Source organism: Lepidochelys olivacea, assembly GCF_965140295.1.
Source record: "Lepidochelys olivacea isolate rLepOli2 genome assembly, chromosome: 6".
Lineage (NCBI taxonomy): Eukaryota > Metazoa > Chordata > Testudines > Cheloniidae > Lepidochelys > Lepidochelys olivacea.
This window is the reverse complement of record NC_140416.1, coordinates 56,517,124-56,530,287: the sequence shown is the minus strand read 5'-3', so window position 1 is coordinate 56,530,287 and position 13,164 is coordinate 56,517,124. Positions and strand designations below refer to the sequence as shown.

General features: G+C 42.0%; 1 protein-coding gene across 3 annotated transcripts in view; it reads right to left on the bottom strand.

The window, feature by feature from the left end:
* CSTPP1 (centriolar satellite-associated tubulin polyglutamylase complex regulator 1) overlaps nucleotides 1-12,695 on the bottom strand; it is a 147,392-nt gene extending 134,697 nt beyond the window's left edge. The window contains exon 1 of one of the 3 annotated variants that reach the window (XM_084630943.1): nucleotides 12,486-12,695. In XM_084630943.1, the coding sequence (XP_084487069.1) occupies nucleotides 12,486-12,531 (46 nt within the window). In that variant the 5' untranslated portion in view covers nucleotides 12,532-12,695. The remainder of the gene's footprint in view (nucleotides 1-12,485) is intronic. The other 2 variants (XM_084630942.1, XM_084630941.1) reach the window with 2 other exon arrangements.
* Nucleotides 12,696-13,164: the final 469 nt, after the last annotated feature.

The following is a 13,164-nucleotide window of genomic DNA, read 5'->3' as shown; positions in this document are numbered from 1 at the left end:
TTTTTTGTGTTTGATTTTTAAATCATCCTTTTTTATCCTCTGAGATTGTCTCTGTAGCTTTTCAACATCAGTAAATCATTCCAAGATATTCTTTTAACCACTTTAAACATCGCTATAGAACAGCCTAAACGAGACAGACATGCCTTAAACCAAATACTAAACCTCTGTCCTCATAGCATGCACCACTCAGAGCCCTTCATGATTTTTTTTGACAGAGTAATTTTTTTTTTTAATTAATCCTAATAGCATTTACTGTTAAGGAACAAAGCTCCCCTACCATGTGGCACAATGTGTCAGTACAAGGGGGTCATACCACAGATAACATTACAATGCACGGCATGTGCTGCTGAAAGGCTACACAATCCAACAGTGAAATATTTTTAACACTAAGGATTTCAAAACCACTTGGGACAAACAGTCTAAATTAAGAATCAAAACTTTTCTTGGTCTTGAGAACTACTGAGAACAAACATTCTTACAATAAGACAGCATAACAATTACAGAGTACAGCATTTACTCTATTCCAAACCTGCACACAGATCGGCCTCTGTGTCTTCTTAGTTTAGTGTCTACTGCTCTCCAACAGGTCACCTCTGATGTGACAGTAGCATAGCACCTGGCAGGGGTGAGACTCCTCCGAAGTGCACTGCTATGTCAAAGCACTATCAATATTAGTCCACTCCCTCAGGAAGCAGCACATTGAAGACCATTCACTTAAATACCTGCCAGAAGAATAAACTGGAGGGGATGCTTAGTGGTACAATGGATTAATGCACCCACTGTTCAGCCCTAGAGATCTGAGATCACATGTACATCACACAAGTTTTAACATCTCAATCTAGACCCCGATAAATGTCTGTCCACAAGACAAAGCCAGTGCATAATTTGACAAAACTGACAGTTTCGCTCAAAAGAGCAAGGACTGCAAGGGGTCAGAGGTGGATACAGCCAGCAGGTAAAGCTTGGCAGGCACTGGAAAAGTTGTGGTTTAAACTTGCAGAAAGCCTGTCTGCATTCTTAATTGACTTTGGCTACTCTATGTTACCCAGTCCCTCACTTTTACAATCACAAATAATACTCATGACACCAATTTGTACTGCTGATTAATGTAGAGTACTAGCTGAACTGCCTCATTAATACCACTCATTCCTACAAACACACAAAATTACTGTCCAGCCTTCTACATTAACTAGCTTGGGGTGGTTTGTTTATTTTTAAAAGGGTCTCAGCCATCATAAAATCTAGCCAATTACATTTTCTTATTAAAAAACAAAATTATTTCCACATTGCTATGTGAAAATCCAGCACAAAAAGGGAAAGTCACTGATCATGCAGAGGAAACAACGGACTCTGAACAAAGTGCAGTCAAATGTATAAACAAATGGGCTGAAAAAGAGAAAAATATTTTCCTTTAACCTCGTTCATTTATAGTAACCTTAAATGTTACAAGTAGCAATGGAACATACAGTAACTCCCCGCTTAACGTTGTTTCGATCTTATGTCCCTGCTCCATTACAGAACATGTTCCATTTAAAGTTGTGCAATGCTCCACTATAACGTGGTTTGGCTACCTGCTTTGTCCACAGCTGGCAGCCCCTACCAAATCCCCTACGCCGCCCCCCCCAGCACCTCACGCCCACCAGCAGACCCTGTGGATCAGCGCCTTCCCCTTGCTCCCCCCTCCTCCTGCCCGTGGCAATCAGCTGGTTTGCAGCGTTCAGGAGGCGCGGGGGGTGAGGAGCAAGGACTTGGCGCGCAGGCTCCCCCTCCCTCCCCTGCCTCCTGAACACTGTGGGCAGGAGGCGGGGGAGGGGAGGAGGAGGATGCAGTGTGCGGAGTAAAGGGTGGCTTGCAAATCCTGAGCGATGACTATCCTGACAAGGAACGCAGCTCCAAAGTGATTAGGGGAGTTAATTATCTAATGACTTGCTATAAAGAAATTTACCAAGAAAAAAAAGGAAAGCAAAACAATATTCAGAAAGTTCAGCAAGAACAGCAAGATGAGCAGCCAGACAATCCACCCTCTTCCACTCTGACTCCATGATGACTGTAGTATTAAATTGTTTCTTTAAAATTGTTTAAAGCTTATACCTGTATTAAATTGCTTGTTTAAAATGTATATAATGCCTTTCGTCTGGCAAAAAAAATGTCCCTGGAACCTAACCCCCCCATTTACATTAATACTTAGGGGGAAATTGGATTCGCTTAAAAGTTGCATTTTTCAGGAACATAACTACAACGTTAAGTGAGGAGTTACTGTAAATAGTTTTCATACAAACATGTGAATTTTAAGGTGACCGTGGTCATTTAACAGAAAATTCCCTCTCAGGCATCTGTCCCTAGACAGAGGTACCCCAAATTCACTGAATTAAAGGGGGGGGTTTTTCTTTTTACTATGTTGCACAGTGACAGGATTTGAAAAGTAGAGGCAGAACTAAGATGATGGGAGCCTTAGAAATAAAAGTAAGCTAAATAGTTATCTAACAAAGCAGAATAATTCCAGAGTCAGGTCCTTTTGGCTTGGCCTGCTCCAGAATTCTAGCAGTGGTGCAGGAAGCAAAAAAGCCAAGACACCAGGCTTGTAACAGCATACCTAGAACATGGAAAGAGTATCAAATTGGGCTTACCTGCTCAGGGGAAGGTTTTACTTTATCAAGAAGACAGAAGGACTTCTCTTATGGTCAAACACACACGAGCATGATAGTCATATTGATGTTCACATGCGCTAAGCTGAGGAACATCTGTTTGGCTGTTATTTCTCTTTCTGTGTGGAGTTTCCTACCACTATGCTATAGAGAACTGTGTTCTAATAACATATTTCAAATGTGCCTGTCTCCTATCTATTCCGATTCAAATTGTAATGCAAGAGCTCCATTACTCTCCAGACTCCCATATTTCTCTACAAAAGGAGGATAAGTAAGGAGATAGGGCAGGCACAGGGAAAGAACTGCCCATTGAAATGCAAACATCTCTTTCTCATTCTGAAAATAAGGAACTGTTTCCATCCACTCACCCTGACCTTATTGTAGCAGCTATATTTAAGGTTCTCTTGATACCTTTCCAGCTGGGATGGTGGTTCCAGTAATACAACCACAGCTCTGAGATGAAAGATGGCTTTGTGGTTAAAGCATCGGACTGGGACTCAAGACCCAGATTCAATTCCTAACTCCATCATAGACTTCCTATGTAACATTGGGCAAGTCACTTACTCTCTTTGCATTTCAGTTCCACATCTGTAAAATGGGGATAATATTTCCTTTCTCCCACTCTTTTGTCTTTTCTATATAGAATGTGAGCTCTTCCAGGCAGGAATCATCTTTTATTATGAGTTTATACCATGAATAGTACAATTTGTCCCAATCTCATTTGAGGTCTCTAGTTGCATCTGTAACACAAATATAATTAACTAAATATTTCAGTTAAAGAAAATAAATTATATCTACATCCCCAAACCAAATACTCCAAAAACTGTGTAGAAGGGAGGTGGAGCCCTGGCTGTCAGAAAACACATCGCATAACTGCAGTTTTCCCCTGAAAAAAGTTTCAGTGCTGCAAGAGTCTGGGGGCCCTTTGGATGCCGAGAGCACAAAGATTCTCGCTCCTCATCACTTCTTGGTTCTCTTTCCTCACCACTGCTCTGTCATGAGAGCTCTGTATGTCTAGCAATAAAGAGGCCCATGTTTTACAAGGTGCAGATTCCCCCTGGCACAGGGTTCTTGTTCTCATATGTCTGCAGTTGGCTAAGGATGAAGGGAAAGAGCTTTGGGGATGGGAGAGGGAAAATGGATTAATATATAAAAATCACAAAGTGCTACAATCCATTAAATCTCCTTTATAATAGATGAGTGCCTTCCACTACAGTTTGAAGCTGCCATAGACAATATTCTAAATGCCTAATCATCTTCCTCAGACTTTGGGGCATGCTTTATCAGCTATAAACAAAGAATATTAAACAACCATCAGTTACAGAACCATAAAAGTCAGGGTTGGAAGGGACTTATTAAGACTATAGTTACCACCTCTATGGTTTCCCAGAGTGTCAGCCCTACAGAATGTCACAGAATGTTAACTACACCCAAAGGACCTGATCCCCAACTTCAAATTGCTTCTCACTGACTGCAGGATCCAGTTTTTAAAACGTCTTACTTGTTACAAAATCATCACAGACTCATTTACACTTAAACGAAAACCTCATCTCCCTAGTCTAAACCCATCCCCATTAATTGAGCTCTGACCTCCTCTGCGCAACCTCACCATCACTGGATCAAGAGCCTTACTACCATCTGCAGCTCCTGCCATCTGGGGCTGTCAGACTCACTGAACACTCTTTATTTCAAATCACTTTTCTCTGTACCAAATACCTATTTTCTTTCTCCCTGTTACTTTCTATTTAACTCCGAGCAGCTATACTTCTCTTTAGGTTTAGAATATACATTTAAACTGTACTGCTCTTAGCACATGAGATAATTCTACCATGTCTATCTTCAATATGAAAAAACATTGAGACACCAAAAGACATGGCACATAATGCTGCTCTGGACACTCATCTGACCTGTCAGAATTCTGTTTGCAATGGGGGGCTTAAAGGCAGCTCACCTATCCCAGATGAGAAAAAAAGCAGAGAGCAGGCTGATCTCAGATTCTCTTCAAAGAACACCTGATTATGTTGCTCCAGGCAGCCCTGACTTCTGAATGAGATTAGAGAAACCTAATCGTGTTTGTTTTTAATCACAATTACCTGTAATCTCACAACCAGATAATGGAATTAACAAGACCCTGACACACACAATAGGGCTGGAGACAGGTTATCTTCTCTAAAGAATTAGGCTTTTACACAGCTAGGTCAATGCAAAAAAAAAAAGAGAAAAAGGCTCAAAGGTGCTTTCTAAAAAGCATTATTTACTTGTACTAGGTTTCTACTAGGCAAACAAAACTCAGTCAATAGCTTTTGCGAAAAGCACATTTGGTAATTTCAGAATAATTGTGGGGTTTTTTAAGTACTATTTCATTTTCAAGTGCCCCTTAAAGGGATTCTTTACACCTTCTCCACCCCCCGCAATTTTTAATGCATGCATCCTATGTAAAAACTACACTTGTCCAACAATCACTAGCTCATTAAAAAAAATAAATTAAAGTCTGCTAACTCTTAAAAAAATCTGTTATCCAAGTTTCATCTCAGAAAATCTCTTTGGAGTAGAATTATAAATCCCCTCCAGAAGGGCTTAGATTGAAAACTTTGAATGAGACAAAAGCAAAGTGACAAACCAGCAATCTGGCTTCAGAGCACAATGAGCTTCCATGTGAGTAGGAATCAGTGTTCAGTCACTTCTTCCCACACCTGAAGAGGCTCCAAATGCTTTAGAGATAACGTGTGTACCCTAATGAGAGAAAGCACCACACATCACTCTAGTGCAGGGTAGTCAATAGGCAGGCCACAGACCAAATCCAGACCATTAGACACTTTTGAACAGACCCCAAAATATTTTTTATTTACTTTTTATTATTTTCTCTGGAATCTGGACCTTGACCAAGAAATTTGGACCTTGACAAAAATAATTGACTACCCCTGCTCTAGTGAATCCCTCTGGATGATGGACACAGGTTGTAGGAGCTACATCCATATCTCTTTGGCTGAAGAGAGGGCTTTCCTGCAGCATTAAACCTTTGAAAGGTAAGAGAACTATATCAGAAGACACCCCAAAAAAACCCCAAACAATTTATGGCACACAATTGAGCTAATCTATCTGTGCTTAAGTGCACAGCCAATAGGACTGAAATAACTAAGTACTGAAAGCTATATTCAACCGAAGTCCTGTGCCACCCATATTTGGTCCTCCAGTGCCAATAATGTATTGTTAAACTGAGGAATTAGAGTTTTTTTGGGTGGGGACACACTACCTTGTAAATGAGGTTACCAGAGCTAAATGCAAGTGCTAATATATTTGGAAAAATTCAATGAGAAGACTTGGGTAACTATAAATCTTTTACCCTGACATCAAACCCATGCAAAATAATGGAAAAGCTGATATTGGATTCAACTGAAAAGAATTAAAGGTTAGAAATAGAATTAATGCAAGTCAAAATGATGTTACACAAAAAAGGTCTTCTCAAAGAAGACTTATTTGAGGAGATTACAAATTTGGTTGATAAAAGTAACTGTGCAGAAGTATTATTTAGACTTTTGTAGGGCATTTGACTTAGCCCTGGTCTACACTGGCGGGGTGGGGGGAAGAGGGAAAATAGATCTAAGTTACGCTACTTCAGCTACATGAATAATGTAGCTGAAGTCGACATACTTAGATCGACTTACCGTGGAGTCTCCACCACGGTGAGTCGACTGCTGCCACTCGCCCGTTGATTCTGCCTGAATCTCTCGTGGTGCTGGAGTACAGGAGTTGATGGGAGAGCACTTGGTGGTCGATTTATCGTGTCTAGACTAGACACTGCCCACCGATCCAGCATGTAGCGAAGACATACCCTCAGTAACACATACCTTTCTGATTAAATAATTAGAACTACACAATGTAAATAGAGCACATATGAAATGGGTTAAGAACTGGATAGCTGACAGATCTCAAAAGAATGAGGAATCATCATGAATGGAAGTGCTTTTAATGGGATTCTGCAAGCATTGGTACTAGGCCCAGTGCTATTTGACATTTTCATCAATAATCTGGAAGTAAATTTAAAATCACCGCTGATAAATTTGCAGATGACATCAAGACTGGCTGGCAGAGTGATAAATAATGAAGAGGACAGAGGAGTCATACAGTGTGGTCTGAATTGCTTGGCAAACTGGGCGCATTCAAACAAAATGTGTTGTAATACAGCCAAAGGCAAAAACAGACATCTAAGAATAAGGTATGCAGGTCATATCTACAGAATGGGGAACTGTATCTGGAAAACATTGACATGAAAAGGATTTAGGGGTCATAGTGGACAAGAAATCCAATGGTTTCAGAGTAACAGCCGTGTTAGTCTGTATTCGCAAAAAGAAAAGTAGTACTTGTGGCACCTTAGAGACTAACCAATTTATTTGAGCATAAGCTTTTGTGAGCTACAGCTCACTTCATCAGATGCATACTGTGGAAAACACAGAAGACGTTTTTATACACACAAACCATGAAAAAAATGGGTGATTATCACTACAAAAGGTTTTCTTTCCCCCCACCCCACTCTCCTGCTGGTAATAGCTTATGTAAAGTGATCACTCTCCTTACAGTGCATACGATAATCAAGGTGGGCCATTTCCAGCACAAATCCAGGGTTTAACAAGAACGTCTGAGGAAGGGGGTGGGGAGGGGGGTAGGAAAAACAAGGGGAAATAGGTTACCTTGCATAATGACTTAGCCACTCCCAGTCTCTATTCAAGCCTAAGTTAATTGTATCCAATTTGCAAATGAATTCCAATTTAGCAGTCTCTTGCTGGAGTCTGGATTTGAAGTTTTTCTGTTGTAATATCGCAACTTTCATGTCTGTAATCGCATGACCAGAGAGATTGAAGCGTTCTCCGACTGGTTTATGAATGTTATAATTCTTGACATCTGATTTGTGTCCATTTATTCTTTTACAAAGAGACTATCCAGTATGACCAATGTACATGGCAGGGGGGAATTGCTGGCACACGATGGCATACATCACATTGGTAGATGTGCAGGTGAACGAGCCTCTGATAGCGTGGCTGATATTATTAGGCCCCGTGATGGTGTCCCCTGAATAGATATGTGGGCACAGTTGGCAACGGGCTTTGTTGCAAGGATAGGTTCCTGGGTTAGTGGTTCTGTTGTGTGGTATGTGGTTGCTGGTGAGTATTCGCTTCAGGTTGCGGGGCTGTCTGTAGGCAAGGACTGGCCTGTCTCCCAAGATTTGTGAGAGTGTTGGGTCATCCTTCAGGATAGGTTGTAGATCCTTGATAATGCGTTGGAGGGGTTTTAGTTGGGGGCTGAAGGTGACGGCTAGTGGCGTTCTGTTATTTTCTTTGTTAGGCCTGTCCTGTAGTAGGTGACTTCTGGGAAGTCACCTTGATTATCATACACATTGTAAGGAGAGTGATCACTTTACATAAGCTATTACCAGCAGAAGAGTGGGGTGGGGGGAAAGAAAACCTTTTGAAGTGATAATCACCCATTTTTTCATGGTTTGTGTGTATAAAAACGTGTTCTGTATTTTCCACAGTATGCATCCGATGAAGTGAGGTATAGCTCACAAAAGCTTATGCTCAAATAAATTGGTTAGTCTCTAAGATGCCACAAGTACTCCTTTTCTTTTAAGAAATTCAATAAGCACCTGTACAATGCTGTGGTATTAAGGGCTAACTAGATCCTTGGTTGTATAAACAGGAGAGTGACGAGTAGGGAGTGATTTTACCCCTTTATACGGCATCTGTGAGACCATAACTGGAATACTGTGTACAGTTCTGGTGTCAACATCTTAAAAAGGATGTTCAAAAATTGGAGCGGGAGCAGAAGAGCCACAAAAATTATTTGAGGGCTACAAAAGAGGTCTTACAGTGCGAGACTTAAAGAGGTCAATCAAAAAGAAGATTGAGAGATGACTTGATTACAGTGTATAAACACCTTCAAAGGAAGAAAATATCCAGTACTAAAGAACTAATTTAGTGGAGAAAAACTCAACAAGGACCAGTGACTGGACCCTGACACTTGACAAAAATTAACTTAGAAGTTAGGCACATATTTTTAACAATTGGAACAAACTACCAATGGAATTGGTAGATTCTCCATCTCTTGATGTCTTCTAATCAAGATTGGATGCCTTCTGGAAGATATGCTTTAGCCAAACACAAATTATTGGGCCCATTACATTTCTCCCAGTTGGGTCTGTAATAGCATGTGATATAAAGGAGGTCAGATTAAAGGATCTAATAGTCCCTTTTGTCTTTAAACTCTATGAGTCTATTAATTATAGATATTAAAAAACTAGAAAAGGGAGTAAATTGGCAAAATCTGGAGAAGATACAAAATTATTTAGGTTAATCAGCTGCAAAGAGGAGGAACCGTGAGGAACTTCAAAAGGACATAACCAAGCAAAGTGAAAGGGTAATACAAGCAACATACATTAGAGAGAAAAACTAGAGCTACCTTACAGGTTTCTAAATTAACTATAATTACTCAGGGAAAAGACCCGTGCATCGCTGTTGACAAAGACTGCTGCTCAACGCACAGTTGTGGTCAAAAAAAAATCACAAAAAGTTAGGGTACAAAAGGAATGGTTTGGTGTTTACTATGGAAAATATTTTTATATAAAATCAACGGAGCAGCCTCATCTGGAATACTGTTTTCAGTACTGGTCAGCCTAGCTCAAAAACGTCACTGCCATATTAGAGGGAGTTGAGAGACTAACAAAGAGAATGATTAGGGACATGGAAAACATTTCATATGAAAAATGATTGAAAAGATTAGAACTGTTCACTTGAGAGAGAAAATAAATAAGAAAGGACAAGGTAAAGCATACAGAATGAATGAATAGTGTTTAGAACATACATCAGGAACTTCTATTCATCCTCTTGCATAATACAAAAAGCAAAGGGACAGTCAAACTAAAAGGTGGCACATTCAAATCTGATAAAGGAAATACTTTTTCACACAATATATAATTAGACTTTGAAACTCTCAGCCACACAAAATTGTTGAGGCCAAGAAATTTGCAGGATTCAATGAAGGACTGGTTAATTATATGGGTAACAAGAACATGAAGTAATGAAAGAAAATACTAAAAAAAGTTTTGGAAGGGCTATAAAACTTCATATTTCAGGGGTTAAGTCCATCTCTTACTATTAGGGGTTAAAAAGAGATTCATCCAGGGGAAGAGGGATGTAGATTATCCCACATTTGCCTACACAGAGTTTCTTCTATCTTCCTCAAAGCATCTGGTACTGTCCACTGTTGCAAATATGATACTGTACTAGATGGACCAAGATTATCCAATCCAATATGGCAATTGATGTGCTCCTACCTAGCCTGGGGTACTCACAAGATAGCATGATATAATTTTAAGTCCAAAAAACTTACCATCCTACTTTCCTCCCAGTTCAGTTCCAACACAATTTTAGCAGTTGCTACCTTGGGAACTGCTAGGGATAGAATCCAATCCATACTATACAAATGTTTGGCACGCTGGTGATTAGGGGGGCACAGACTACTAAATTCATGTCAGAACTGTTTTTGTGTTTGTTTTTAAATGTAAGATTGTGATGTTAAGGGCCAATACCTCGTGACTTGCCAAAGCAGGGAATATGATTATGGGTCCAGTGGTCAAAAAAAAAAAAAAATCACTTGTATTCTTGCCGTTTCGTATAAAAGAAGCCTCTGTACTCTGGACAAACAAGCACAATAGCTACTTATACACAAGTTACCCTGACTTCAGAACATCCCTAACCATCTGGGGGCAGCAAGCCAAGGGGTTCTGAATGTAAAAGCTGTAAGGGATTCAAACATTAGGCAGCACTTTCCAACCTCCTTTTGTCTTTCTCATCCCAGCTTCTCTCTAATCATTAAGTGAAGTCATACATTGATTTTATTTTACCATAGTTATTTCCATTCAACACACTGATGCCAGAAACCTTTTCTCTTTAGTCCAATGAAACGTTAAGCAGTACCACAGAGTATACTAGGCTCAATCTAGAGAGGACCAACACCCACAGCTGAGGAAAGAGAAAAAGCAGTTCCTTAGAGCGTTGCTGCAGAAGATTTGTAGTCTCTGTTATATTTGACAAGGGGAGAATCACAGAAGAATGTTATTGAGTTTCATTTCAGTGGTGGATGAAAGTTTCTTTCAAGCCATGTCTGCCAACTCCTGCAGCTCCCATTTCAATGTGGAGACACTTGAACCAACAATGAGCAAAGGAAGGGAATCTGTATGCAAGTAGATAAAGAAATACAATAGGCTGTATGGATTTTATGTTCCACCTTTTCATAATATGAAAGCAGAAAAAAAATTTGTTACTTACCATACAAAATAAATAACTGAATTTAGAGAAGAATTTAGACCACATTTTCCTTAACTGTGGCCTGCAGCAGCATCCTGCCAGTAACCCAAGGGCTACACCCAAGGGCAAAGAAATGTACATACTTTTAAAAATAAACAAGAAATGCCCAGAACCACAACATTGAGTTTCTTGACTCTTCCTTGACAGATCAATACAAACTGGTGGTTTTTCTTTCCCAGCAATAAAACCTTCTGTTACTCAATCTTGTCACCCAAAAAGTGAGTATCCTACAGGGATAAAGAAATATTTGATCCTTGAGCACTCCTGGTTTCAAAGAACACTCAAGAAATGGGGACAGAGAGCCCATCTAGTTATCTAGAGTCCACTTCCATAGATAAAACAACAGTGTGCTTCAAATGCCCCCATACTTTCACATCAGTGGAGCAGCAGGCACAAGGGAGCAAGTCAGAGACTCTAGCCTTGGAGGACAAGATGGACCTTTAGAAAAATGCCAGTTACATCTACACTCAGCTTGCACACACCACAGAGTCTCCTTTCACTGGTCATTTCTTACATCTATTTTTTTTTAAATGATACTTTATGAAAAACCAATCAACAAACAAAAAACATGGTTAGCTGGAAATAAAGTTGTGACTATCAAACAAAATCTTGGGGGATTACTCATATGAGTAGCATCATTTACACATACCAAAACCACAAATACAATGTACCAAAACCACAAATACAATGTAAGAACAGCCATACTGAGTCAAACCAAAGGTCCATCTAGTTCAGTATCCTGTCTTCCGACAGTGATCAATCCCAGGTGCCCCAGAGGAAATGAACAGAACAGGTAATCACCAAGTGATCCATCCCGTCACCCATTCTCAGTTTATAGCAAACTGGATTGTCACCTGCCCATCCCGGCTAATAGCCACTGATGGACCTATCCTCCATGAATTTATCTAGTTCTTTTTGAATCCTGTTATAGCCTTGGCCTTCACAACATCCTCTGGCAAGGAGTTGCACAGTCTGACTGTCTGTCTTGTGAAGAAATACTTCCTTTTGTTTGTTTTAAACCTGATGCCTATTAATTTCATTTGGTGACCATTAGTTCGTGTGTTATGAGAAGGTGTAAATAACACTTCCTTATTCACTTTCCAGGCTACAAAGCCTGGAAGTTAGGTTACTTTCCCAAACATAAAGTGATAAACAGCTGAGGTCACCTTAACTCGGCCCCTCCAACTAGGAAGCCACAAAACAAACCCCCCAGAACAAAGACTCCCTCTGCCCTGCCCGTTCCAGACACCCAGCGCCACCGCACCAGGCCCCCGGGAACCGAGCGCTGAAGGCAAGGCTGAGCCATGCCCGGCTAGAGCCCATCGCACGGGCACAGGGAGCCCTGCCCAGAGGCGCCGACGACGGGGTTCCCGGGGGGCCTGTGCCCGGGAGGCCGGTTCCCCGCTCTGTCCCGCAAGCTCCCCTGACACACGGGGCAGAGGCTGTAGCGCTCAGAGCCTCCCTGCTCCGCTGCCCTTACCCAGGTACTCGGGCCCCGGCAGGGAAAGGCGTTCCGGGCTCAGCATCTTCCCAGCGCGCGGCCGCTCCTTCCCGGCCTCCGTCCGTCTCCAGGACGCCAGCCGCGGTCGCGGGGGACGGGAGGAGGGGGCATGACGTGAAACTAAGCCCGGCTGGAAACAGAGCCGCACAACTCAGGTTCCGCAGGGAGGGAAAGACATCAGCGTCACACCAGGCAATCGCCCCCTCAGGGGGCCTCTCCTTGCCCCGCCCAGCGCTCTCTGCCAATCCCGGCAGCCCCGCTAGGGCGGGGCACACAGCCACAAAGGGGCTGGAGGAGCGAAGGGCGGGCTGCGCTCAGTGCCGGTTGATTGACAGGCACGAGATGTGCCCGACTGAAAGCTTTGAGCGGGGTGTCGCACGCGCGAGCCCAGTGCGGGAGACGCTGTAAGGCGGGTACAGACCTCAACGATTGTACAGCGCGCGCAGCTCTGGCCACCCCGGGGCAGCGGCAGCAGCAGCCGCCGCCAGGGCCCGAGCTAGGCGATGAGGGGAGGGAGGAGGCTGTGACTGAAGAGAATGGCACTGCGTGCCGGAGCTGGGAGGCCAATAACGGGGGCTTGATGAGGGGTCTGTATCATCATGCCCCGTTCAGAGAGAGTAGAGCAGGAACTCTTGGTCACCCTTTCCTCATACAAGGG